The sequence below is a fragment of the Nasonia vitripennis genome, chromosome 1 (assembly GCF_009193385.2).
Source record: "Nasonia vitripennis strain AsymCx chromosome 1, Nvit_psr_1.1, whole genome shotgun sequence".
NCBI lineage: Eukaryota > Metazoa > Arthropoda > Insecta > Hymenoptera > Pteromalidae > Nasonia > Nasonia vitripennis.
The window spans coordinates 16,313,245-16,338,829 of NC_045757.1; the positions used below are offsets into that span (position 1 = coordinate 16,313,245).

Genomic DNA, 25,585 nt, shown 5'->3' on the forward strand with positions numbered 1-25,585 from the left:
GTTTATCTGCGAAATGAGGATTGGGGCAGCGAGCCCAGCATGCCGGCGGGCGCGCGACAACTGTTTTCTTTCAGGTTGATAATGCGTGTGCCCGAGTCGCGGCGATGTGACGCGCCGCTGTGTGCGTGTGTGACTGACTTTCGAGTAACTGCTGATGACGTTGAAATTGGTCGGAATCGAATTACTTGCCGAAGGTAAACGTGTATAAGTAGATACGTATATTTCACGCGCGCGCGACGGCCCGTCGCCCCGTCTGCCGCCTACATGATAGTCGCTGCGGTATGTTGTGCTTGTGTGATATATTCTCACGTTCGCAAAGTCGAGGGGGCGCTGCAGCCCGCGCGAATCTGCGCTTTCGATACTATACTTATATACATAGGTTTGTGTAGGTATATATATTAGCTCAGTGTGTTAAGCGGAGCCGCTTATATAGCCGGCAGCTGGTATCGTGAATTCATTGCGGGAGTTTCGAAATGCACGTGTTCGATTTCTCGTCATATTATAACATAGTTGATTGATTTAATTAACTATCGATTAAACCAAGAAAATTGTAGCCGTCAATTTTGAAATTAACAATACATATATTGCAGTTTTATTAATTGTAAAAAAGAGTAGTTTAGTCTAGAATACTTGCGGATTTGACTGTTTCAGTAGTTAAAGGCTGGGTTGGCAAGACGCGCGCAATAGTTTTTTATTCGTGCATGTTTACGATAAGAAATGCTGTTCCGCAGTCCAGGCTTTGGCAATACTAGTATAAAACGTACAATACATACGTCAATACGTGCATTTCCAAAATAATTCTAGATCTATAATAAAAAGAAGTTAGTAGTTTTATCAAGCACAGAAGTCCAGGAAGAAGTAAATTATGATCAATCTAGCAATGAAGTCAGTGTATGTACATATTATACAAGTGTCGTATGCATAGATCGAGTTATAATTAATTCTATAGAATCGTTGACGTTTGTAATTCAGTAGATTGCTCAATGCCGTTACGTGTGTACAAGTTTCTTTGAATCGAGTCTTAATGGAATAATTTTACAAATATTGATAATTATAAAGATGTTTATAAAAAAAATTTGTTTACTAAAAATCGGTCGCCTTTTTTATTGTTTGCTCTTATAAATTGTAAATCAACTTAACAAATCTAGAATTGGAATGGTGTATACCTACTTATAATATATAAATAAATGCTAAAATACTTTGAACATTTACATTAAATTCTACACATGCTCTAAATTATTTACAAATATTTTCAGATTCGATCGAAATTTCTGCAAAAGTAAACTAATGCTATAGAAAGTACGAATTACGATAGTAATCGGGTTCTTGAAATCTTCCCGCAATTCCTTTAACACACCAACAATCTTAATCTCCCGACTCTATAAACCTGTGCCAAACCTGGCGTAGCTTTTCGAGCGTATCTCTTCTAATCTGGCTTTTATGCTTCAACAATAGCTCCATTTCGCTGCAGATATTTTCTGCCCGTTTCTCCACATCCTCTAAGCAGCTGTCGTTTTTGATGAGGTTACCACTTGCTTCCTCGTCCAGCTTCAGTACCTTTTCCTCCCGGTCGGCCTGACTCCTTTTGTAACACTCGTGCTTCTTCAGGTCTAGAGTGCTGCTGCTCAGAACAGCGAAGAATTCGTCATGGCTCCGAAAGCCAGCCAGAGAATGGACGACTTCGCCGGAGATGTACGCGGGAAGAGTTCGCGAGACCTCGGACTGAGCGTTTTTGATGGACAGAGCGACGGACGATATGAGGCCGGCGTTGGGACAGGCGCGTGTGAGATGCTCGAAACTTTCGAAGGCTTCTTGCTGGACGTAGGGCTTGGCGTCGCTGAGAAGTCGACAGTACAGCTCGGCTACGACGCTCGAGTCGACTTCGGTCAGACGAGCAGACCAACGGTACAGCAGGTGACAGAGCTCCAGGCGCAGAGCACTCGAGGCGTACGGGTAGAGCGAAGTCGTGGATTCGAGAATCTATTAAAAGTAAAGAGCATTGATTCGTTGTCGGTCCCAGTTTAGGGTGATAAAATTAAATTCGTAGAGCATAGGTTTCGTGAATAATTTAATTTTACTAACCGAGGTTATATACTTGGATTCAACTTCTTGAGGATGTGTAGCACGAATCAAGGCAATTGCGAGATCCTCCAAAAGTAGCCGTAATGTGCCTTCGCAGTCGCCTAATATGTAGACAAGCTTGTTCCACATATTGACGAAGGTGTCGATCGATTGCTTGTCCTGCGGAACGTCGCAAGCTTCGATAATCGATAAATTTTTCACCTTGAACAATTGAAAACTAACATTTAAACAATTCCTTATTGCAATACTTTTGATAGAATATAAGTCGGAAGAGTACGACGATCGACTTACCAGTGAACCTAAATTATGTAACGTGGGCTGCTCTTCCAATGTTTTTAAATTAGACGCTATTTCGGAATTCGCTGTTGAGGCATCAATCTGTTGTCGAAGCAACTGCATCTTCTGCGGATCGACGATTCGAGCTAGGCAACTCCACTTATGTGGATCGGACGACTTTTCAATGCTATTGATGACTTCAATCTTATCCTTCTCCGAAAGAAACGCGTACTGGCGACTCAGTAGCCTAGACAGCATAACAACGTTGACATTGTGTTTTCGCTCTCCGAGCAACTCGTAGATCTGCATTAAATGCTTGAAGTGATTGAAGCACATTTCAGAAGAGCCTAATCTGTATGTGCAGACGAATCAAAATAAAAATTTGTTTTCAATATTATATTTGGAATCGCAAGAAATATTTTCGAGGCACTGGTTACCTGCAAAGAAAGCACCAAACGTCGGAGCTGAGTAAGGAGCTAAAAAATCCTCCACTGAGCAAGTGCTTTATCAGCAGAATCACAAGTTCGGAAAAATCTGCGTCTGGAATGTGGCAAACGAGCGAAAAAATACTGAGGCAGGTAGCTTCGTAAATGTTCGCTACGTAAAAGCCTTGTCCAGCGTCTCGGGACAACTGAATTTCTTGCTTTCCCACGCAAATTTCTCTTGTCACTATCCAAACATTGTAAAAACATATCAATATACCGTCTATTATTCGCAAACGTATACTGTGCATACCTCTATATAATATTCAACTTACATCTATCGATATTTTTAAAACAAGCGTCCAAAATATGAAATTCTTTGTTACACCAGTCACGTTGCACCTCGTATGGTAATGCTGATATCTTTTTTACAATCTTTAACAGCAACAAATGATAACCAAGAGCGTCATCTTCAATACTTTTATTGTAGTCAAAAAAGCCCTAAGAATACATATGTTCAAATAATTAACAATCTACATGCTCCAATCATAGTTTATTGATTAACAAACGTACCGATTTAAAAGTGTCATTTTTAAAAATGATGTCCAAAAATGGCTCAATCATGAATACAAAATTGGAAACAATAAATCTTATAAATTCCGGATGATAGCCATGAAGTTTCAAGCAATGCTCGGTATACCTGCAAATGATATTTCGTTTGATTATTTTGTCCATGAAAATATAGGTAATCAGGTACAATGAAAGCATACCTGAATAAATTTGCGAGCATGAGAATAATGGCCACCATGACGTCATCACGTATCCAACCGCAATAAGTGTCGCATAACTTTTCTAAAATCTTGAACAGAAGTCGACAGCAAAGAACGGATCGTTCATTGGAGGAACGTTGGCTTTTCTGCAATCAACGGATTATAATGACCTGGTATATTATATGCAAAAGCGAAGTATATAAAATTTAATTAGAATATACGTACTTGGTTGATAGCCGACAAAACAGTAACAATACTTTCAGACAACCCCCGAAAATGTTGCGTTACTGTACTCGGAGAAATGTTCTTCATTTCAATGTTATAATTCGAAGAAAGTTTTCCAAACCTTTTCCACATATCTGTCAGCGTCTTGGCATCCAGACCACTGGTTAACGTTGCAATCTTTCCCGTTTCGTCGATTACTATGGAAATAAGCACTGGTTAGAATGAATCGGAGAACGAATATTATATATTTATTACAAAATTTGTGTCTTCTCACTTTTCAACAGAAGGTTCATTTCAACTTCTTGATTCGTGTCAAACGAAATAATCGAATCCATCAGCGAATAAAAGACATTCAAAGTATTGACGCATTGTCGAAAAAGTGTAGTCAAAATTTCCGAAACTGAATTAAAGTAGTCCCCGTAATATGCAGTACTGTAAAATGGATATAGTTGTATTATGTATGCAAAACATTTAAATTAATTCATTATAAGATTTTGTACCTATCCTTGCAGTGACGTAGCATATTAGCCATAACATCAAATAAACTTGCGGGAAAGCTTTTGATATCGATGATAGATACTTTCTCCAAGGCCTTGATGTGACTTATGCATAGATCCCAGCATTTCAATAAATTTACCAAAACGTTCAGTTGATTTTTCACATCTGTTGTTTTATTTTGTTTGCTTCGTAATAGCTCGTTAATAGTATTAATAACCTAGTAGAAATATCATTGGATGTTGTAGAAAAGATGGTATCAAGATCGTAGGTGTACAGAATTTTTTTAAAATAAGCATACCTCGAAATATATTTTTTGTGCACCAATGAGCGCTGTATTGAATATCTTTTCGTCCAAGATATCTATCGGCGCATTTCGTATGCTATTGCTGGAAAAAAAGTTCTGCAGCTCTTCCAACTTTTCCTCGATACAACGATCATTGTTTAATACCTCGTGCATCTAAATATGTTAAGGATTATAATAATAATGTAAGAAATAAATAAAATTTTAGAAGAATATAAACAGGATATTCCAAATAAAATTGATTATTTACAATTTAGTGTAAATTTATATGCAATAAAATTAAAATAGGCATATTATTATGACAACGTGGCTTCTTCCTCAAATTACTTATGATTATAAAAAGGATATTTTTAACAATAAAATTTGGTCCTCAAGATCCGATTGACTAGACATCATCTCGGAGAAAAAGGAGTCCTCATCGAGGAAGTCATGCGATGGTGCCTCCGACATTTTCAGCCTGTTTCTGCCTTCCTGAAAACGAGAAAAGAATAACCTTTGTAAGATAAGGTTTTTGTTGTTAGTGAATATGTTTTTTAATTTTCATTTATTTAATAGCCCTATGGCTAAAAGCATACATCGACAGGTGTTGGTACAGTGCCAAACAATAATACGCGGCATCTTAAATGCGAGAATCTCAAAGTAGGCAGCGATTGCGCGCGCGCGCGCGCGCTTCATACCTATATACATGCCAAATGCTAGATGGCGAAAGTTTAGCGATTAGCCGCAATATCTGGTATCTAACGGCCATTGCACGCGCCCACCGCGAACTTCCAGTATACACATCGCTCATTTATACTCTGTATATTCGAGGTGATTTGAATTGTTTGCTGTGCGTCTGTGTGCGGAGAAGGTATAATAGGGATTAAGCGCGGTCAATTAAGCCGGTTTAACTTGCGGTTTCATATCGAATCTCCATTATATATACCTATATAATTGACGATTTTGAAGGTACTTTTGATAAAAAGGACGATGGATCTCGTCATTCCTTCTTTATACAAAAAGTGCAACTGTTTTGAAACCGTTATAACTCGAGAACTAATAAACTGTGGAACTTCTGAGGAAAAATCGTGGTAATTGAGTATGATAAGTACTATCCTTTCTGAATAAATATCGAGTTGTTGTACTAATTATTTCCCGAGATATCGATGCTCGACCAAAAAAGGATGTGGTCTGAGACGATTCTTGAAAATCGAAGGTTATGAATGAAAAAGATGTCAAATGATCGATACATAGCACGTTATGACCTTAACGATGGTGGCTCCTTATAATACTAGAAATAATTTACAACAATACGGATTTTTTTTTTTTTTTTTTAATTACGTATGCTATTTTGACAATACACACCAGTTTACACGATTAAATTCAGTATATAAAATCGCAGTGCGGCCAAAAGTTATGGACTCATAGGTAAATGAATAAATGCCAATGGATATTCCTCACTGTTGGAGGCATGTGCGCAGATAACCGAAAAGTAACTAACGCCTATATAGTCCTTTTGTAATTTGAAACTTTCCTATTTAAAGTTTTTGCAAACAAACAGTAGGCGCCAGGAAGTGCTAATGAAGTAGATAAAAGAGAGGCGAACCCGACAGCAGATAACGGAGCCAGGCTAATATAAGTGCTGAAGTACGAGAAGAGAGGGAGTCAAAAAGTGATTGAGTTTGGATTGTTTTTCCACAGTCTGAAATAAAGTATTTAAGGGATTCGATCATTATAATTTAACTGTAATTTAGGTACTCTTACTTAGGTACAGCAGCTTCGAATTAGAAATATATACGTTTTAATTAATAAACCAGTCGTGAATCGAACATCATTATGAAAAATTGTACGTTTTTGTGCCTGGCGGTTATCGCCGCTTTCATCTACTGCACGTCGGTAGTTCAAGCCAGGAGACCTGACCCCAGATTCTTCCATGCCTACGAAGGTAATGCGTCTTTTGTTGTTCATTGTACTAAGTGTAATAATATTTAAAATAAAAAATTTAGTTTTGTCTTCTGATTCAAACATAATATTGACTTTACAGATTGTACGGGGAAAAAGAGTCTCGAGGCTTGCCGTCACCAAAGCTATTCCGATGGACATTGCGTAGGTCGTCGAACAATTGAGTGCTCCGGAGATAAGCTTCGTCATAAAGATATACTAATTTCTCAGCAAAGTGCGCCGCGCGCACATAAGCATTATAAACCTTTTCTGCACTTGTAGTCGAATAAAATTTATCAACTATAAAAGTTCAATGCGATACTAATCGCTATGTCTCCCTTTTATAAATGGAATAGTTTTTTCTTCATTATATTAAAGACTTTAAAGATTAATAAATAAATGTATCCTTGAATACTAAATCATCAGCTTAAATATACCCGAGTTCCATTTACCGAAGTAATACAGGTCACAATAAAGAGGGTCCTTTTACCATCTCCTCTATAATATACTTTCGACTGCTCGTCACCAGCTGATATATAGACGCCACGCCACAGCTTGGAACCCAGTCGGTGACAAAAAGCAAGACTATAATGCACTTAACGAAGAAAAACAAAGTGAAACGCCAAAAAAAGAAGATCTGAGTGGCATAGAAGAAGAAGAAGAGGAAGCGAAGAGAGAAGTGCGATTTGAATGATTGGCCTGAGGGGTAAGGATGCCATGGTAACTGCGGACAACAAGCTGTCAGATGATAGGCAAAGTTTTGATCAATAACAGGTGACTGCCGTGGAAAGAGCGAGAGGCCGACTTCTGCCGACAAACAAGGGCCTCGACGGCGCAAGATAGACAGAGCTACGGCTATAAGATTTTAGATTTAGATTTCGCTTCGAGGATAGGGAATCGCGAGTGGTGAGTTGAGGGCGAGTGAGATATATAGATAAGCACGGATAGCGGAGTAGATCGAGTGGAAGGAAGACGATGAGAAATGGTTGAGGTGACACAAATAGCTGGGATACGACGTGAAACTTGTGATTCACGCTCTTAAATTTTCTTTGCAGAAATAAAGATTGAGAGTCTTTATAATACGTTGATTAATCGCATGTCAACTTAATTAATATTCTCTGAAAATCCTTACTGCCTGGCAAAACAATGATTAATTAATATTTATTTATCATTTCATGAGCTTTTATACTTGAATAGAAAAAAAAACAACCTCGAATATATCATCGCTTTAAAATTTTGCTCCACTTTTCAATACTCATCACGATAAATCAATATATTATTGTACGCAGCTTAAACGAAGTGCTATAAAAAAACTGCTCGATTCAACCCTCAATCATTCCATTAAAAAAGTCCCAATTCATCGATTGCCCGGACGATCATCGTCCTTCACAGGTACACCACTTCTTTACCCTATGCAACAATACATGTTGTATGAACGAGAGCAGGTGCGTCACACACATACGGCTGAGCTTCGAGGAAGCGTGTAAGCAACGCGACGTACGAGGAAAAACAACACGAGGCGCCGGGGGTGACTCCGTAGAGGGAGAAGAGCGAAGAGCGTAAGGAGAGTTAGTCAGGGCGCAGTCAGTCAGCGTGTGCCCGCAGCGCCGGCGAGCGAAGTGAGCGCGCGCCGCTCGCCTCTGCCGATATGAACGAAAGTCCTGCAGTTATTTTACTTTAATTTTCACGGGTTTCGTCCCCTTTTTCCGGATACCACGAATTGCCAGGAAGTCGACTCCGTGGAAGTGTTGATTTTTTTGACAGAAGAATTTCTGTGAGTGCTGCTCTGCGAAGGTTTTGGGTCTATTTATATTTGCAGTATAGAAGGATTATGTAGAGCGCACGTAGTTTTCGTTTTATTGGAGGGTTCGCACACGTTTACGACACACGCGCAAAACTAGTTCACCTCAAAAAAATTCCTGCGTCGACGCATACGAAATATGTTCGTTAAAGCAATTTTCAATTTATACATATTACAATTTTGATTAAAGAAACTTTGCAATTATTTCGTTATTTAGCGATGATCAAGTCTGTTTCATTGCTCAATAAGATATCAAAGTTCAACGCCCCTGCCGTGCGCATATATTCGTATATGTAGTAACGCCCACGCACTTGCATCGAAGTTAATTCACAGCGTACGTTGAGAATCTAATCGTTGATTCATAGATGTGTATAGCAACCATTAACTTAGCAGCTTCGTAGTAGTTCATGAATGAAGTCTCTGCTGCGATCTTACGTGCAATACTCATATACAATCAAAGTGTTGACAGTCAATGATTTTTGTGATTTTTTTTAAACAACTTATTATATTCGATGTAGATTTTTAGTAACTTTTTATGGTTTTGATACGAGCCAACTGATAAAAGTAACTTTTTCAAAAAGTAACAAAAACTGAACGTTACAAAATATATTAGGCCTTATCAAAATTTCACGATAGAATCATACAATTATACGCTTTGTACCATGAGTTGACTCTTCATTTAATTTGAAACAAATAAGCTAATCAAACATAACATCCTAAATCGGATAAACGTAAAAAGTGCTATTTTCGCGACGGACAATACTCCAGCCACTTCATTCACTAAAAACGAAACTTTTCGTATAAATCACGCCTCGCACGAAAGCGATAGCGATCGAATTTAGGAAACTGTGTGTATTGTCCATATTAGTTCGGCTGTTTCTCAGAAACTTCGCACTGAATTTCCTCGGGTGTTCGTGTTCTCCATTAGGGTAATTGAGCATCGCCAATGAGATACCTGGCAGCCAATATTCGCGGATTTTTCGACTTGTGATTACTCCATTTAGGAAGCGAAAATCGCATCACCGATACGGAATGAGGTTGCGTTTGCCAAACGAGTTTATAATTATTTTACACCTCACCAATCAGTTCCAACGCAACGAAGTTTCGTCATCTGGTCGTGTATAATTTACAAGACCTTATTTATAGGGATAGGTCTCATTAAATTGTATAAAATTTAAAAAACATATGTTTACATTGAAATAATCTGCATCAGTTATTGGAAACACGGTATTTTCTGTTTCTCTATAATCTATGCCTTGGTCGTGCTATTTCGTCATTTTAAAAACTCATTTCCCCCTCGGCATCTATTATATGCGAAATTCGTACGTGCAGTCGAATTTCGAATGGTATACAAATTTACATAAAAAAAAAAAAACGCCGTACATTCCCTTTCCAGGCCACATTCGACGTTCCGATGAGCAATGCGACCATGTCCCGTCGTCCAGCCGGTCCGGTGCGTCAACACTCTCTGCAGCAACCTCCTCGTAGACAGCAGCAGATTCGTCGCCAACGATCCACAGAAGATGAGCGGAACCTGCAGATCTACTCGACCTCCAACTCTCTCGCCTCGTCTCGCAACAACAGGTTCTCCACCAACAACCCCAACAAGTACGAGCATCACCATCATCACCACCATCACAACCACGTGTCAACGTTGGAACGGCCCAAGGTCCGAGTGGCCTGGAGCGAGCACCAGTCTCAAAAGTCCAAGAACGACGGGGGTGTCGAGATTGTCGCTCGCCAGATCCCTACGGGAAAGTCCACCAGCAGACCCGCAACTGGCAGAGCCAACCGAGGCAGATGTCCACTGGCTGAAAAGGCTACGATACTGTACTCCAGACAGGAGCTGGCCGAGAGACTCAGGCTCGCCTGGAGGCAGAGAGAAGAGAACAAGTCCAACATCGACATATTCCTGGCGCATAACACGGTGGAGGAGAGATGCGAGTCGAGGATGTCCAGCGCGACCAATCGGACCGCACTGTCGAGCCCCAAGCTGCCGGTGAACGACGAGGGTGTCGAAGAGATGAGGGAGCGCGTAGAGGAGGCGAGAAAGGACGACAAGCCGTTGGCGGAGCGTGGTGAAGCGAGAGAGATGGACGAACGCAAATTTCAGACCTGGTTCACGTCGTTCGAATCCACGCAAGTCACCTTGCTGTCGGAAGATCCCGTCGACGTAGAACACGACGATCAACTCGCCAAGGCAGAGGAGAACCTGGAAACTCCAGTGGAGGACGAGAAGAACGACCAAGATGAACCAGTAGTGGAGAAGAAATCCTCCATCAGCATCAACTGCAACGACTGGAACGCCTCGATCACGATAAACAACAAGCCGAGCGATCCGCCGATCGAGGACAGCAAACCCCCGACTCCTTCGAAAGAGGCCAGCCCGGACTTCTCCCAGGCCAGACTAAAGCGAGCGAGTTACCAGAGCGGGCTGAACAAAGCCTTCGTCGGCCCCATAACTCCGGACAAGCCTCCAACTCCGCGGATCAGCAGCCGCGTGAACAGCTTCCAGCAGGAGCCCGGTCAGTCTCGTTTCCGGCGAACGAGTTCGGCGCCGCCTCAGCGTCGCACCCAGGTGAGCATCGTCATCGACACCCCGAGCATGGCGTCGTTCCGAGAGATCGGCGAACCCGCGCAGCAGACCCGAGCGATGAGCGCCAACGGCGAACCGACGAAGAATCCGATCGCCTCGAATCGGCCGATCAAATCGGCGCCACCGGTCAAGCGGAGGTCCAAGGGCGGCAAGAAGAGGGGACTGTCCACGGGGTGCTCCAAGGCCGGGGGCGAAGACGATGGCGAGGAGGCCAGGAGCAAAGGCAGAGGGTCGAAAGGGGGGAAGAACGTCGGGACGCTGGAGACGAGGGGGGCAGCGGACGTGGTGACGATGGTGTCGCTGGTCAGCTCGGCCGACAGCGAGAGCGAGATGGACGAGAACTCGCCGAGGGACGACAAGCTCATCTGCGAGCTCAGGAACAAGCTGCCCACCACGCCCATCATCAAGTCTTCCAACGGGCTGTCCGGCGGTATGAGGAAGCCGTTCAAATCAGGTAGGGATCGTAACTGGAAGCGACTGTCTCTATTCTTGCCTTTTCTCAAACGGACATACGTAATAAGTCGTAAGTAACCGAGGACAGCATTATATACTGAAAGCCCTCCGCGACACAGCGTAGAAAGTATATAATCGAAAACAAATTCAGTCGAGAAATTTCTGGAATCCAAAACTTCTGAGAGCGACTGCACCGAGTAATGCCTCTTTCTTGCCGCGAAATTTCAAGGTTTTTCAAAAGTCTCTCGGCTCATTCACCGCCAACATCTTGAACTCGAGTGCAAGGCCAACGTAGGAACCATTCACGAAAGCTCTGACGCCGAATTTCGCAATGAACGGCGCGCAAGGTCGAGTGTATATACGAATGAATATCTTGTATAATTATGTACTCGAGGAGCCTGACTAAATGCATGCGATTGACCAAACTAATTGCCCCGAGCGCGACATGCAAGCTTCGCTTGATTTCACGAAAGCCCGCGCGCGAACTTTGAATTCCACGTATATGCTTGCATTATACGTGAAATCCTTTTGAACTTTGATGCGGATTCACTTTTTGCTGCTATCTTGGCTCAAAGTTTTGGAAGAGAGATTTATGAGCTTTTTTTTTGTTCTTCAATAAGATGCCGTATAATTAAGCAAGCTTATGTACTCATATTGGAAATAAACGTTTCAAATTGCACATCACAACAATATCGTCGAGTAAACTGCTCGAGAAGCGCGAACGACTTACATGAAGCCGGCGCGACTGAATACGACGAATATACCTCAACCTTGATATGCATTTTTCAATTGCAACATGAAATTCAAAGCGCGCACGACTCTGAAAATGCACGTACAATATCTCGATATCCCTCCCAGGCATTTTAGATTAGCCTGGTTTCGATTAGATATTTCGGGGCACTGTGTCTCCATCGTCGCATCTCGTGCGCGCAATAATAAGTCAGCGGAGTTATTATTCGTATTCGTTTTCCGTGTCGCGCGCGGCCAAAACTGGGTATTCGGATCGGTAACTAAAGAAAGTCGAATATGGGTCGGGTTAGCTCTTTTACTTTCTCGAATGGAATAGCTTTGGACCAGCTATTAGATTTGAATTGTGTTTTATAGCTATGATTTTATTGGTCACCTTGTATACATAATAATATCTGCGATTGTAATCATAATACAGTTTAATACAATTTCTTCATGACGTGAAGTTTTTATTATTCCTTGAAATCTACTTGATCATAAAATAAAGAAAAAGCTATTTCATTTTATCACGAAGCATATCGCCGGAGCACTCAATTGTTTGACGACCGACGCAATGTCCATCGGAATAGCTTTGGTGACGGCAAGCCTCGAGGCTCTTTTTCCCCGTACAATCTGTAAAGTCAATATTATGTTTGAATCAGAAGACAAATCTAAATTTTTTATTTGAAATATAATTACACTTAGTACAATGAACAACAAAAGACGCATTACCTTCGTAGGCATGGAAGAATCTGGGGTCAGGTCTCCTGGCTTGAACTACCGATGTGCAGTAGATAAAAGTTATTAGAACCGCCAGGCACAAGAACTTTAAAGTCTTCATAATGATGTCTGAATCGTAGTTAGAGATGTCCAACGTTAATGATTTCCTAAGCTCGGTATATCAAGTCTTATATACCAAAAACTAGGGCTGCACTTACATTATTCATACCATGTGTCAGTCAGCTGTTCCGTCTTATTCGTATAAAACCAAATCACGCGCATCGCTGCAGCGGCAAAATATTATTATACTTTGAAGTTGTTGTTGCATTCAGTTTTTACATAGTTGTGGGAGTAACGGCAAATATTTTCTCAGTAATTTCCCAAATGAGGCGTATACGCTCTAAGAGCAGATAATTGCAAACAATAATTTGGATTTTCCTCGCGTCGAGAGGACGACTTCAACAAAATCATATAAGATACATTCTCATCATCAGAAAAACCCCACCTTCCCTGAATCTTACATCATAAAAAAGAAAGACAAATGTATGCTGTTGTCGCGCTTGATGTATGCTTACAGGCGTATATTGAATTGCAAGACGCATCGGACTTTTTGTTGCTAAACAAACCCTCCGATGCGCGTCAAAACAAGGCGAATGGCTTTGCGAGCGATAAGAGCTCAGTGTAGTCTCGCGCGCGCGCGCGCGCGCGTGTGTGTGTTTTGATAACGCTTCTAAACTCATCTACTGTCGAACGTTGCATGCAAAAATTGTTCCTTTTCAGATCACTATTTCTTATTAAAAACTAATTAGGATTATACCGATTCTGTTTTAATCGACGTGTTTATCGAAAATTCGTCCATTCTTCCACATAACTTTTTCACAATATAGTAAACGTAAGGTAACAGAATGTCCCGGTTGATACTGCCAGTCGCTGTAAGCAGTAAGGAGCTTACACAGTCAAGGGAGCGTTACAGCTGCGTGTTTTTTATTTCGTGCCTACGACGATTACGGTAGAAGTGCAGGATTATGGTAATAATTGCGGAGCGCACAGAAAAACGGTCAAGGACGTAGACGCGGTATTATAGGCCTCCGGGTGTATTTTAGGTCACTGTTCTTTTCGGAGCTGATAACTAAATCGTTAGACTATTACGTAACGTAACGATATTTCGAAAGAATCGAAGAGCAGTTAATATTTTCTGTAATATCCGATGCACTGAGGAAGTCGCGAGAATTAAAAGAACGAGCGATGTCCGACCAAACAGTTTTATATACATAATAAATAAATCACAATAAATACAAGCTTGCGATGAGAACGCATCAAATGTCTCTCGAAATTCAAACGTGCCTCAGTCTCGTTTCAGCAGGACTCCTTCGACTACGACTCGCCGCCCCGTCTGGACCACGAGAGCACCCCCGTGACCGTAACAACGACGACGAGCAGCCGAACGACGTCGTTGCAAGCTCGTTTCGTCGCGCTTAGCCGCGCGAACGTCGCATCGTCGCCGGACGACACGGCCTTGCTGACGGCCGCGACGATGACGATGAGCGCCTGGTCGAAGGCGGAGATCTGTCCCGTAGCGGCGCCTCTGCTGCAGCTCCAGCCGCAGAAGGGTTTCCTGCAGGAGCCGCCGGTGGCGCAGATCGAGACGCCGTTGACGGATCGGGAGAAGAGGTGCCTCGCTGTGCCTATCGGGGACATCCACGATAAGAAGAGGAAGCTGGTGAGGTGTCGCAGTGCCCTCGCTGCGCCTCGACTTGGGTGAGTTTGGGTTGATTGTTTTTTGGGAGGAGTTACTTAGTACTCGGGGGGCCTATCTACTTTTGCAATATGCGATAGTCCAAGTAAAATCGGCTTTTGAAAGTTATAACGATCGAGTCTCTTACGTGAAGATAAAATAGTATCGACGAGCATATAATCATGCCGAACGAAGCGACGCGCAAGCCTTAATTCGCTTACCGAATAGAAGATTACGCAATCTAAAGTTCAACGAGGGCAAATAGCGGCTAATTGCAGCGGTATCAGCGGCGACCCTTCGACAATCGAAAAACTTTAGCTTGCGGCTGAAACTTTGATTGCGACTCGGACAAATTTTTCGATCGCTCTATAGGGTATACATATACGAGCCCACCTCTATATACATATAGGTACATCCATATCGAGACAGAGAGATGGAAGTAGGCCGAAGCCGTACCAGCCGCCGCTTCTGAAAATCGGACACGTCTGTGTGCTGCTGCCCCCCCCCCCCCCCCACACATACACGAGCGACGATAAATAATTCAGTGGATATCAAGAAGTATGCATAAATGTATGTAATGTGTATACGGTGATACGGCTTCTCGCGGATATCAAGTGCGAATGGAGCTGTATATCGTCGGGTCGCACGGAATTCGCGAATTTTTTTCGGCAAGAGAACGCCGTAGCTCAGTAGGCTGCTATAATTGCTTTCTGGCGTGAGGATTTTTCGAGGATTTCGTGATTAAAGATTTGATAAAATTTGAATTTTAACAATTCCGAACGACTCTCAATAAATGTTTCCAAAAAGCCATTAAAACGATATACTTGAAGCATCAGACATCTCGTCGTCTCTATATAAAAACCGAACGTCTCGCGAAGGAGCCTCTCGAAGACGATATCGCGTGGCTTTGACAAATAAAAACCGCATCCGCAAAGCTGAAAAGCGGGCCGAGCCGATATATTCTTTCGCGCGCGACCTTCGCGAGCCGCCGTAAACATTACGTACCCACACATATACAAGAGCAGCTCAATCTCTCTTTGTTCTCTCTCACAAACACGGAGAGAGCAAAGACGAATCCAGCAATTAGCCCGTGACACGCCTCACGTCACAACGTTAATCACGACGAGTCTTTATATGAACGTTTGTAATTGAGTATCTATATATATTAGCAATAAATCTTGACCGTGAAATGAACGAGGTGATATCGATGATAGTCATGCTACCCCCTCTGCTGTACGAGAGGGATACATATTCGATCGTTCCGCGCGAGACTTACAAAAATTACGAAACAAATTGCATAAGCCAATAATTGTCCTTGTTTTAAAGAGACGAGCATGTTTTAAAACGATTACCACCGCTCACGAAAGCGCGCACAGGTAACACAAATTTCCAGCAATTTTTCCAAAGCATAAATCGCTAAATCGCAGCCGAATCCTCGAATAATAAGGGTTAACGAACGCGAAAAATATAATTCAAGCGCCGTGGATGGGGTTAATTAAGATCGATCCGCTCTCGCGTGCGATTGCATTCTCGTGTTCTCTCCGTCTCCTATATATTTCTACACAGGCATCGCGGTGTCCCTCCTCGACTCTCAAAGGGTCGCCGGCTTCTTTGGATGGCAGACGAACGATCGTTTCTCCCGCTTACCCTGTTCCAGCGAGTCGGAGAAGCAGCAGTCGTCCGATACGAGCCAGACCTGTCTCCAGCCGGAAATGAGGATGTCACAGGCGGCCAGAGGACTACCGGAGAGCCATCCTTCCAAGGTGTGTCGATGAATTATTTGTTTTTGTTTCGTATTCATTTTTAATTGTAATATAACGATCCCATCCGATTTGGATCCGTCGTCCGACAGGTCATCAGGATGCCCATGACGCCAACGACGGAGACGAGGCTGGAGAAAGACAAGGAGGTGCCGACGGAGCCTTACTGCCAGACGCCCAAGGAAAGGGAATGCTGGCACCTGTACAGAAGGATGTGCGACAAGGGAGTTTTCGTATCGTTCGATACGGTCTTGAGGTGCGCCATCGCGCGAATTCATTTGCATACAGACATAGTTTTCTCACCCCCGATTGCTCTTCTACTTTGCGACTGACTGACTCGTCGACTTTTTTTCAGAGGCATGCTAACCCCGACGGAGTATCGATTGCGCCAAAAGGAAATGAGCCAAAACTGCTGACAGTCCGACAAATCTTTATATGTTTTTAGCAACGACAACGACGTCGAGTGTATAATTCGTCCCGATAACGTCAACAAAGTGTAAAGGCCGCATGCTCATGGGATTGATTTATTACCAAAAAAGAGAGCAGAATTGTAGAAAGAGTTGAAACCGTGTTTTGCACGGCGAGTAAACTTATGCTTAATAATTGCGACAACGAGATGTAATTAGCAATAAAAAGATACTTTTTAAGAAACAGTAAACCATCGTGTGATAACGTTTCTCTGTCCAACACCTCATTACTTCATTATCGTTATGTTTAAAAGTAGTCATTACCTCGGTACGCTAGCACATCGAGTCGGCAAGCAGTGACAGTAGATTTTTCCATTATTTTCCGTGACTGTAGCTTTATTATTTAAACAAAAATAAATGAATAAAAAAGAAAACGAAAAAGTAAGCAATACAAAAACACTCAGCAAAAAAAAGGCAAATACCCGAAAGAAACCCTTATCTGCGTATATATCAAAGCCACGGTGTTATATTACAATACACAGTAAGAGCAGCAGGTCGATACAGTAGAGACCGTCAAAACAAACATCGCACACGCGTCTCCCCGGGGGTCGGGTTTTACACATTCCGCGCGCACACGAAAGCCGCAGTCCCGCAGCACACTGCACGTCGAGAAACAACAAAGACATCCATCCACATGATAGTTCTATATTCCACGGTGTGCGTGTTTTATACGAGGGCGCGTGTGTGAATCATCATGCGAACGCGAGCAAACAGCCGTCCACTGGGAGTTGCTTATCGTCGGGCGCCGACGAGAAAGTCCGAAGTAGTAATGGTCAGGCTATTGCACTGCGCGAGACGACGATGAGGTAACATTCCGACTGCAGAAAGGAGTGCGGATACACTTTTTGGGGAGAGAAGCTGGCCGAGAAGATACTCGCCCGCTGTCATGACATGCAAACGACGATGTCTTTCACGCGGAAGCATGGAAACAAGAACAACAAAGTCGACTACAAGGCTCGGCTCGAGCACAAACTGTACCTGGTGGGAAATTATTTGTTTGGCTTGTCTCTCTTTTGTCTGCGGGATTGTATAGTTTTTTTTTCACGTTCAAATCAAAAGTTTGCTTTAAATCAAGTTTCACCGCCTTGCAAAGCTCGTTCGGTTTCTCAATTTTTAAAAGATGACATTTAGCACTCGTGGTTATTTAAAATGTTTCGTAAAAGTTAACCTACAATCTGATGCACAAAATTCAAAAGATCACCTTATTTTCTTGCTGTAATTGCATCGACAATCTGTTGTTATTTTACAGGCCAGGATGAGCCCATCTCCGGTTTACGACATTTCTGAATGCAATCTGGATAATGTGCCATCAAGTACATACATATTGTGCAAAGTTTTTAGGAAAGAAACGTTGCTGATGCAATGTAACAGGCTGAGATCTATCTCAGGTGGAGGTGCCTTAAAAAATCTATCCCTAATCACCGTCTTGGACCTGCATTCCAATGAATTAAACACTTTGCCTTCCGATATAGTCCACCTGATATCGCTAAAGGTATGAGGACACGTGGAATGCAATCGTGTTACAATGCTTGGATAAACTTCAATTTTTAACTGTACTTGCAGGAGTTGTATTTACAAGAAAATAGTATACAAAAACTGCCAAATGAAATAGTACATTTGAAAAGTCTTTCTATTCTCGATGCATCAAAAAATAAACTCAAATGTCTACCAGAGGCAATGGAAGAGTTGAAGAATCTCGACTCTCTCGATATCAGCCACAACAAATCTCTGCAAAAGCTGCCAAAATCATTGGGGCACGCACAGCAAATAAAAAATTTAGGAATAGACGGGTTAAAGCTTTCCTATCCTCCAGAGGACGTACAGAGTGGTGGAACTATTGTGATTATAGCTTTTTTAGCAAACGAATGCGGTATAGATTATTCTCCTGAAGATTGTATTCCAGAGACTGACATCCCCAATGACGCAACTTCACGGGATGTACATGCACTAACTCACAATAAGGACAATGACGTTCAGGTTTAAGCTCAGAGATACCTTATTTAATATTTAGAGTTGTTGTTTATGGATGTCTCTAGTGATTTTGATTTTGAGTTTGGTTTTCTTCTAATACGTATTGACCCACTAAAATTTATAATAATCAAACATTTTAAGTTGTTTTCTTTTTAGTTATGATGTTTATTCTTGTGCCCATTAATCCATGAAAACAATACTCAATTCAGATGCATGTTCATATTTAATTTTTTCGTTTTTATTTTCTTTTCTAGGCCACATTAATGAAGTTAGAGAAACTAAAGGCACGTGGGAGCTTATTTAATTTTTTTTCCATGCTTTAATTATTCATGTGTCGCAAAAATCATCCTCATGAAGATCATACACAATAATAACAATACCTTGTGAAAAATCGTCATCATAAAAAATAAGTTCACAAACACTATTTTGTAGTAAAACCAAACAAAACCCTTAATATACTTGTTCTAAATGTATAATAGTTTTTTTTTTAATCATAGGAACAACGACAAACTGCTTTATTAGAGGTAGAAGAAAACATCAAACAACAACAAGAACAAGAGTTACAAATGCAAAATAAGCTGAAAATAAATAAACAGAAACTTCTTAAGGATTTGGCACATCAACAAATTCAATTGGAAAAAGAAATTGAGAAGGTGCAGCAGAAAAGAGATATTAACAGATCGCGTTTGCTGTCTTATATCTATAATGGTAATTTTCAAGATTTTTCTTTGATTAATTTAGTATTTAAATATATTATTACAGTAAGAAAATCTATTTTCAGCTGAGAAAGAAGCAGATGGGGTGATTGAAGAATTTCTTCATACAAGTGAAAAAGAACGCCAAACTCAGGCTGAACTTCTTGATATTGAGAAAAGAGAAGAAATGGAGATACTTTCTCAAAGTTACTCTGAGCAATCCTTGCATCGTACTAAAGATACTCTTTGTAAGTAAGAAAAACAAATCTTTATACTCTGGTTGAAAATCTATTCATTGTTTTGCCCAAATCTTGTTCCACAGTGGCAATGAAAGAACTACTCGAGGAAGAACTTCTCAAAGAAAAAATGCTCGCAGAGTATGCAGCATTTAGAGATTGTAATGCTCAATCTTTATTAAGCTTGTAAGTGTTGAAATTTTCGAACAGTTATGCCAATAAATTTATGTACTAAATATTTTTTTCGACATTTTTCAGAGAAGTTAAAAGTAATGATCAACTTTTACAAGTAATGCAAGATCAAGAGAAAAGCAGGCAAGATCTAGTGACTAGATTAAGACAAGATGAGCAACTTCAAAAAGCAGTTGTGGCAGCTTTATTAGAACGTAGCGATGCTAGATCTTGGAGCATTGTTCAACAAGTTAACTTAGTACAGTCACAACTGGCAGCATTGACAAATATAGAGTTGGAAAGGAAAAAACTAGAAATTAACCAACAAATTGTAAATTTATATCCTACCTCTACCTAATTTATACATTTTTTTGTTCAATTCTAGAACATGATGCATAATGCTTTTTTACAGAATGACATAGCAGATAGAAGAGTTACACTAAGCGCAATATTGGTAAGTCTATTGGAACAGCAAGAAGAAAGAAGGCAACAATTACTAGAAACTGTGCAAAATATTGAACAAAGACGAAATATTTCTGTAAGTTCCTTTTAATACTAGGAAAACTAATGAAAAAATGATTCAGGAGCTTTTTGATATTAAAGACTTATAATTTTCAGGATTCAAGTAGACACGACAGTTTGTTCTGGTTACTCCAATATCAGAATTTAATAGATACTCGTCCACAGGGACTTTTGGAAACTTTGGATTCAGCTCTAGTACGTCATGTTGCAATGGCAGGAGCACTGCATTGTCTACCATTTTTATGGACTCTTCCATCATTGCTTCCTGACTTAGATGAAGATCAATTGAAATCTGTATGTGTAACTTTGTATTCTAAATGGCACTTGAATATTTACTAATAATAATGAGACTTATGTTTATAGATTGGTATTAAGAATGAAAGTGATAGAGCGGCAATAATGGTGGCAGTGGAGAATTATTTAGCTGATAAGAAATTAAATTCGTACGAATACTGTTCTCCATCTGCTCCACCAGAAGAAGAGCCTTGTACTAGTTCCTCGGAGCCAGAATATATATTTCATCCAAGTGCACCCACAGAATGTGTTGTTTGCATGGACCTTGATGTAAGAGTTTCAATTATTGAACACATTAAAATTATGATTGTAAATAATAATGTTTTACTATTGATTTTAGTGCGAGGTCATTTTTTTGCCTTGTGGACATTTATGCTGCTGTACAAAATGTACAGAGATGATTTCAGTTGAATGTCCGATGTGCCGAACTTCCATAGAACGCAAAATTAGGGTTACAAGGCAATAAAGTCAGTTCTAACTTTTAGAAACTACTTATTGACACAAGTATGCTAAGACATTAATTATTGTGATTTTTGTACAGTATATATTAAGCTTCAATATTTGAAACATTTTAAAAGTTCTTCTACCATTCAAAGTTATGCATGTGAGACTTTTCTTAGTTTTTTAAAAGAAAAACTGATATTGTTATGAAATAATTAGATTATGTATTGCTCAAAATAAATTACATGGTTCTTTAAATAACAAGTACGTTATCATTTATTCAGTATAAAAATAATTCCACTTATATCTAGAAATGAATTAAGATAAAAATCCTATTTTTACTCATCATCCTGTATTTCCGTATCATCCTCATCCTTCTTTTGTTGCTTCTTTTTCGACGAAGCATCTTTCTTCTCCTTCTGATTCTTCTTGAAGTTCTCCAAAGCTTCTTGTAGTGGTTCAATGAACTGCTCAAACTCTATGTCTTCCATAGCTTGTATCACATCTTGACCACTCACAGTCTTTCGATTACTCTTCTTGGCAATCATGTTGGCTGATGACGTTAAGTATAAAATGAATATCGAAGCTGCTTTTGCCACTGCTGCTCGAGCTTCCTTTGCCACTGTGACTCCATCAGGCAGAGCTTCCTTCATTATTCTCGTCACGACAGCATTGGGCAGATTAAGATCTTCTAATTTTTCGGCCATCTGAAATTAATGCAAAAACTCAATAACAACCAGAACGTTTGCACCAAGATTTATAGGTTATATGCATCGATCTACTAAAATCGCAAACATAAATCCTCTGAATACTTACTTTTGATTACTTGCCTGTATAGAAAATGTACTCTGAGAATATGTGTCGTATAAAAAATACCGATATTCAACATCAATTATATTAACTTGAAAAAAACGATCTGTCAGCGTAAACACATCTTTGTCGGTGTTTCCCGCCAGCAGTTTTAAGGCATTTAAAGCCGTTCTACAATCACGAAGCGTGCAGACAGCCATAGACGGTCGATTTCATGGAAAAACGTGTATTCGCTTGCGCTCAGAGGATAAGCTTACCAACGCGGTACAAAGTTGGGTATTTTCGAAATTATTTAAATTGTTTTTAGGACTATACCTGTTGAAAAGCATATAGGTATGTATACGATCAAACAGTTAAGTTATGCATGAAAAGTAATTGATTGCATGAGTGAACAAATGAATTATTATTATCAAATTTTGTTAAAACAATCAAACAAATAATACCATTTTGTTTGGTTTTGCTCTTATTAGCTTGTTATAAAACGATAACGCAAGCGATTTTTTACTCGTTTTCGAATTTCGCGCTATTTTTTCTAATAACGGGCTCCTTTATATAATATATACTTTCTCGGAACTCGCGATCTCGACTACAACATAGACTCGGCGAAAGGGCGAAAACCGCAACTGAAGTCTGAAACTCGCGCACAAGGGGATGGCTAGAGCGAGTCGCGAGATAGTGCTGACGACGTGAGCAGCCAGTGGCTAATGGTAGCTCTCTTGCGTCGTCTGCAAGTTTGACACGTTACCTAAAAATAAATACATCCTGCGGACACTTGCGTTAAAATCCACAACACAACGTCATCGTGCGTATACCTACTGCGCTGCGTGTGTGTCATTCAGTATAGCTATCTCTGCTGTCCGCGAGTATCCGATCAATCGAAGCAAGATTCGTGCGCGCACTCCACGTCGACCCCGACAATACGGAGTCGAGGGACTGTCGCGGATTGACAGGCTCGTCGCTGCTCTGAGGAGCCCGGGACACCAGCAGGACCAGCCAAAATTCGCAGGAGAATGTCGAAGATCGAGGAGGCGAACGCCCACATACGGCAGGCGGAAAAGAGGTGAGCGGGTCAATCGCTCTTGTCATCGAGCGATTGTTTACGATGGCTCTTATATACGTACTCGATATATGCTTTTCGCAGCCTGAAGACGACGTTTCTCAAGTGGAGGCCCGATTACGATGTCGCCGCGGACGAGTACTCGGCTGCAGGTGGGTTATCGTTCTCGGGAGGGAGAATGTTTTGACCGCGCAACTAAGGGTTAAGAGGGAGTTCTGCTTGGATGAAATAGACTCATCCATATAGGTAGGTAGTTGGTGCAGGCTACATGTTTGTTTTTGTTTTTCCAGCCACTTGTTTTCGCGTCGCCAAGAACTATCAGCAATGCAAGGATTGCCTTATGAAGGCTGCTGATTGCTTCAAGCAAAACAGATCGTATCCTTTTTCATGTCTTGATTATGCTATACTTTTAAGCAATTGAATAATTCAAATTTTTAATCATCTCTGAAGAGTAACCAGTGAGTCATTTCTTAAAAGTGTTTACTCTCCAGAATGCATTTTAAAATACAAATCAGGCATTTCATAACTTCAATACTTGTTCGATAAATTTTCCTTAATTATTCGGTTTATAATAACAGCTGGTTCCATGCAGCAAAGTGAGTTTCCATCTGGATTTCAATTTTTTCTTTAGTTTAATTTTTTAAATTATATAGTAACATTATCAATGATATTTTTTTAGGAATTACGAGCAGGCTCTTTTAGTTTTGAAAGAAATGAATCAATTAGCAGAAGCACCCAGTTTGGCACATAGGGCTTGTTCACTCTACGAACAGCACGGTTCTCCAGAATCTGGTGCAACAGTTCTGGACAAAGCAGCAAAAATGCTGGAAGCTACTCAGCCAGAGCAGGCATTAGAATTGTACAAACGAGCATCTGATGTTGTTATGGTTAGTATAGTTATTTTCATAATTATATCATTGGATTATACAAAAACCTTACTACATTTTCTAATTAAATTGTCAGGGAGAAGACAGTCCCAGGCAAGCTGCTGAATACATGAGTAAAGTTGCTCGAATCTTAGTAAAACTTGGTATGTATGATCAAGCAGCTGATGCCGTCCGTCAAGAAATTGGCATGCATCAACAAATTGATCATCAACCATCAGTGGGAAGATTAGCAGTAGCATTAGTTTTGGTTCAGCTAGCAAGGGGAGATCAGGTTGCAGCTGAAAAAGCATTTAAGGAATGGGGAAATTACTGTGATGCACCAGAGGTAAAGATTGTAGAATAGAAAAATAAATTCTAACTCTTAAGACGTGCTCAAGTGCCTAAAATTTGATGTCTTGAATACAGGTACAAACTTTAGAAATGCTATTACAAGCATATGATAACGAAGATGCAGATGCAGCAAGATCAGCACTTAATAGTCCATTTATTAAGCATATGGATGTAGAATATGCAAAGCTTGCTCGAGGTCTTCCATTACCACAGCAAGAGTATGCTGTACCACCAGTTGGTGTGCGAGCGAATGCTGCCCCTTCATACATATCGCCTAATGCCAATAAATTAACAGGTCAGGCGACCGTTGAAGCAGAAGTCAATCAAGTAAGAAAACAAATTCTTCTAAAGCTTTTAAATGCTTCTAATATTGTTTATTGACGACTATAAGTACAAATTCTTACTTCCCTTAGGAAGAGAAAGTCTCTTCACCTAATTATGAAGAAGAAGAGGACGAACCCAGTAAACCCACTCCAGTTGCAGAATCTGAACCTGCACCTCAACCTGAAACTAGTCCACCACCTGCTCCAGCAGTAACACAGGAAGAAGAAGAAGAAGAAGATTATGAAGGCGGATTATGTTGATCTCGGAAAATTCTTAATAATTCGATTGTAGCTATAGTTCATATAGCTATGTCAAGCCAATTTACTGTTTATTGTCTTCATAGATTATGTGCTGTGTTGATTCATGAAAAAATTTTAAAAAAAGCTTAAGCGTATACAAATTGTTTAAAACTAAACCCCATCTTGCACATTGAAAATGTATATTACTCTCAGAGTCACACAGCTAAAATATGTTGATTATGAAATTTTTTTAAGTATTTAGCTTTGATGACATTCTTGGGAAAACAATTGATCAATTCACAATATAATTATAATGATGATTGATTGTCTCACAGTTACAGATATGCGATTCTGAACTCGTGTCGAGTGCACCGCAAATAAAAAATGTTATAATTACTGAAATGTATAAGCCTAAAGTGAAATGCATTTATTCTTAAACAAACCTAGAAAACAATTGATTTTTCCTTATTCTTTCCACCCAGTACTTTATATTCCGCAATTTACATGTGCATAATTCGAATTTTTACTTATTAGTTACTTAATGACATTAATTTGGGACAATATTGATACGTTGATAAATAAAGTGTAAATGGCGTAAATCAGACGAATATCTTAGAGGTTATGATGCTAAAATCAAAATATAATGAACTGATGATCTTAAATACCTTACAAGTGCCAATACTGAAACTTGCCCGCGTTCCTTGACTATATACCTAACTGCACTATATTTTACAATCAATAACAAGTAATTCAATAAATACAACCACAGTGGTTCACTTTATATATTGTAGGTATCATCAGCCATGATAAACACATTTAAACTGTCATGTTTAATCCCGATATAGCCCGCGCATTT

The 25,585-nt window shown here is 40.4% G+C and overlaps 5 protein-coding genes across 15 annotated transcripts; 3 read left to right on the forward strand and 2 right to left on the reverse strand.

Moving 5' to 3' along the window:
- Positions 1-1,365: 1,365 nt before the first annotated feature.
- LOC100170133 (chromosome 1 open reading frame 112 ortholog) lies at positions 1,366-25,547 on the reverse strand. The gene is made up of 13 exons (NM_001129850.2): positions 25,395-25,547; positions 4,923-5,045; positions 4,572-4,724; positions 4,276-4,490; positions 4,050-4,207; positions 3,776-3,972; positions 3,551-3,696; positions 3,354-3,480; positions 3,116-3,281; positions 2,796-3,027; positions 2,374-2,710; positions 2,083-2,283; positions 1,366-1,980 (listed from the first exon to the last, which is right to left on the reverse strand). Exons 2-13 carry the CDS (start codon positions 5,022-5,024, stop codon positions 1,366-1,368), a joined length of 2,649 nt encoding a protein of 882 aa, NP_001123322.2. The 5' UTR covers positions 5,025-5,045; positions 25,395-25,547.
- LOC103316879 lies at positions 5,903-16,943 on the forward strand. Of its 7 annotated transcripts, XM_031929470.2 has the most exons (9): positions 5,913-6,498; positions 6,598-7,485; positions 7,887-8,113; positions 8,222-8,268; positions 9,692-11,345; positions 14,140-14,548; positions 16,092-16,288; positions 16,378-16,541; positions 16,641-16,943. In XM_031929470.2, the coding sequence occupies exons 5-9, from the start codon at positions 9,710-9,712 to the stop codon at positions 16,728-16,730; spliced, it is 2,496 nt and encodes an 831-aa protein (XP_031785330.1). In that variant the 5' UTR covers positions 5,913-6,498; positions 6,598-7,485; positions 7,887-8,113; positions 8,222-8,268; positions 9,692-9,709; the 3' UTR covers positions 16,731-16,943. The 7 variants fall into 7 exon arrangements, with proteins under 7 accessions (XP_031785342.1, XP_031785330.1, XP_032456790.1 ...); XM_032600899.1 differs by having other exon boundaries at positions 7,887-8,268; XM_031929459.2 differs by lacking the exons at positions 7,887-8,113; positions 8,222-8,268.
- On the forward strand, positions 17,294-21,343 carry LOC100122537 (E3 ubiquitin-protein ligase LRSAM1). Of its 3 annotated transcripts, none has more exons than XM_008212807.4 (12): positions 17,294-17,733; positions 18,002-18,244; positions 18,316-18,729; positions 18,978-19,007; positions 19,221-19,431; positions 19,505-19,666; positions 19,741-19,840; positions 19,913-20,156; positions 20,238-20,363; positions 20,444-20,641; positions 20,711-20,911; positions 20,982-21,343. In XM_008212807.4, the coding sequence occupies exons 1-12, from the start codon at positions 17,644-17,646 to the stop codon at positions 21,105-21,107; spliced, it is 2,145 nt and encodes a 714-aa protein (XP_008211029.1). In that variant the 5' UTR covers positions 17,294-17,643; the 3' UTR covers positions 21,108-21,343. The 3 variants fall into 3 exon arrangements, with proteins under 3 accessions (XP_008211029.1, XP_001606144.2, XP_003427428.1); XM_003427380.5 differs by lacking the exon at positions 17,294-17,733 and adding an exon at positions 17,778-17,914; XM_001606094.6 differs by lacking the exon at positions 18,978-19,007.
- LOC100122550 (DNA polymerase epsilon subunit 3) lies at positions 21,332-22,711 on the reverse strand. Of its 3 annotated transcripts, none has more exons than XM_008212804.4 (3): positions 22,336-22,598; positions 21,913-22,207; positions 21,332-21,789 (listed from the first exon to the last, which is right to left on the reverse strand). In XM_008212804.4, exons 2-3 carry the CDS (start codon positions 22,090-22,092, stop codon positions 21,421-21,423), a joined length of 549 nt encoding a protein of 182 aa, XP_008211026.1. In that variant the 5' UTR covers positions 22,093-22,207; positions 22,336-22,598; the 3' UTR covers positions 21,332-21,420. The 3 variants fall into 3 exon arrangements, with proteins under 3 accessions (XP_008211026.1, XP_032456828.1, XP_031785399.1); XM_032600937.1 differs by having other exon boundaries at positions 21,899-22,207; XM_031929539.2 differs by having other exon boundaries at positions 21,899-22,711.
- On the forward strand, positions 22,477-25,179 carry LOC100119319 (gamma-soluble NSF attachment protein). The gene is made up of 8 exons (XM_001605684.6): positions 22,477-22,952; positions 23,034-23,101; positions 23,240-23,324; positions 23,528-23,545; positions 23,629-23,836; positions 23,913-24,161; positions 24,242-24,493; positions 24,580-25,179. Exons 1-8 carry the CDS (start codon positions 22,903-22,905, stop codon positions 24,748-24,750), a joined length of 1,101 nt encoding a protein of 366 aa, XP_001605734.1. The 5' UTR covers positions 22,477-22,902; the 3' UTR covers positions 24,751-25,179.
- Positions 25,548-25,585: the final 38 nt, after the last annotated feature.

Bases quoted from the DNA above. Each gene is read 5' to 3' on its own strand.
- LOC100170133 (NM_001129850.2), bottom strand. From the start codon at position 5,024: ATGTCGGAGGCACCATCGCATGACTTCCTCGATGAGGACTCCTTTTTC. The intron at 3,697-3,775 runs GTACGTATATTC...CGTTGATTGCAG, and splicing joins TTTTGTCGGCTATCAACCAA to AAAAGCCAACGTTCCTCCAA. The intron at 3,282-3,353 runs GTACGTTTGTTA...ATGTATTCTTAG, and splicing joins AAAATGACACTTTTAAATCG to GGCTTTTTTGACTACAATAA.
- LOC103316879 (XM_031929459.2), top strand. The intron at 11,346-14,139 runs GTAGGGATCGTA...AACGTGCCTCAG, and splicing joins GAGGAAGCCGTTCAAATCAG to TCTCGTTTCAGCAGGACTCC. The intron at 16,542-16,640 runs GTGCGCCATCGC...ACTTTTTTTCAG, and splicing joins TCGTTCGATACGGTCTTGAG to AGGCATGCTAACCCCGACGG.
- LOC100122537 (XM_008212807.4), top strand. From the start codon at position 17,644: ATGCAAACGACGATGTCTTTCACGCGGAAGCATGGAAACAAGAACAAC. The intron at 18,730-18,977 runs GTTTAAGCTCAG...TTTCTTTTCTAG, and splicing joins ATAAGGACAATGACGTTCAG to GCCACATTAATGAAGTTAGA. The intron at 19,841-19,912 runs GTAAGTGTTGAA...GACATTTTTCAG, and splicing joins GCTCAATCTTTATTAAGCTT to AGAAGTTAAAAGTAATGATC.
- LOC100122550 (XM_008212804.4), bottom strand. From the start codon at position 22,092: ATGGCTGTCTGCACGCTTCGTGATTGTAGAACGGCTTTAAATGCCTTA. The intron at 21,790-21,912 runs GCAAGTAATCAA...CATTAATTTCAG, and splicing joins AGAGTACATTTTCTATACAG to ATGGCCGAAAAATTAGAAGA.
- LOC100119319 (XM_001605684.6), top strand. From the start codon at position 22,903: ATGTCGAAGATCGAGGAGGCGAACGCCCACATACGGCAGGCGGAAAAG. The intron at 22,953-23,033 runs GTGAGCGGGTCA...TGCTTTTCGCAG, and splicing joins ATACGGCAGGCGGAAAAGAG to CCTGAAGACGACGTTTCTCA. The intron at 24,494-24,579 runs GTAAGAAAACAA...TACTTCCCTTAG, and splicing joins TTGAAGCAGAAGTCAATCAA to GAAGAGAAAGTCTCTTCACC.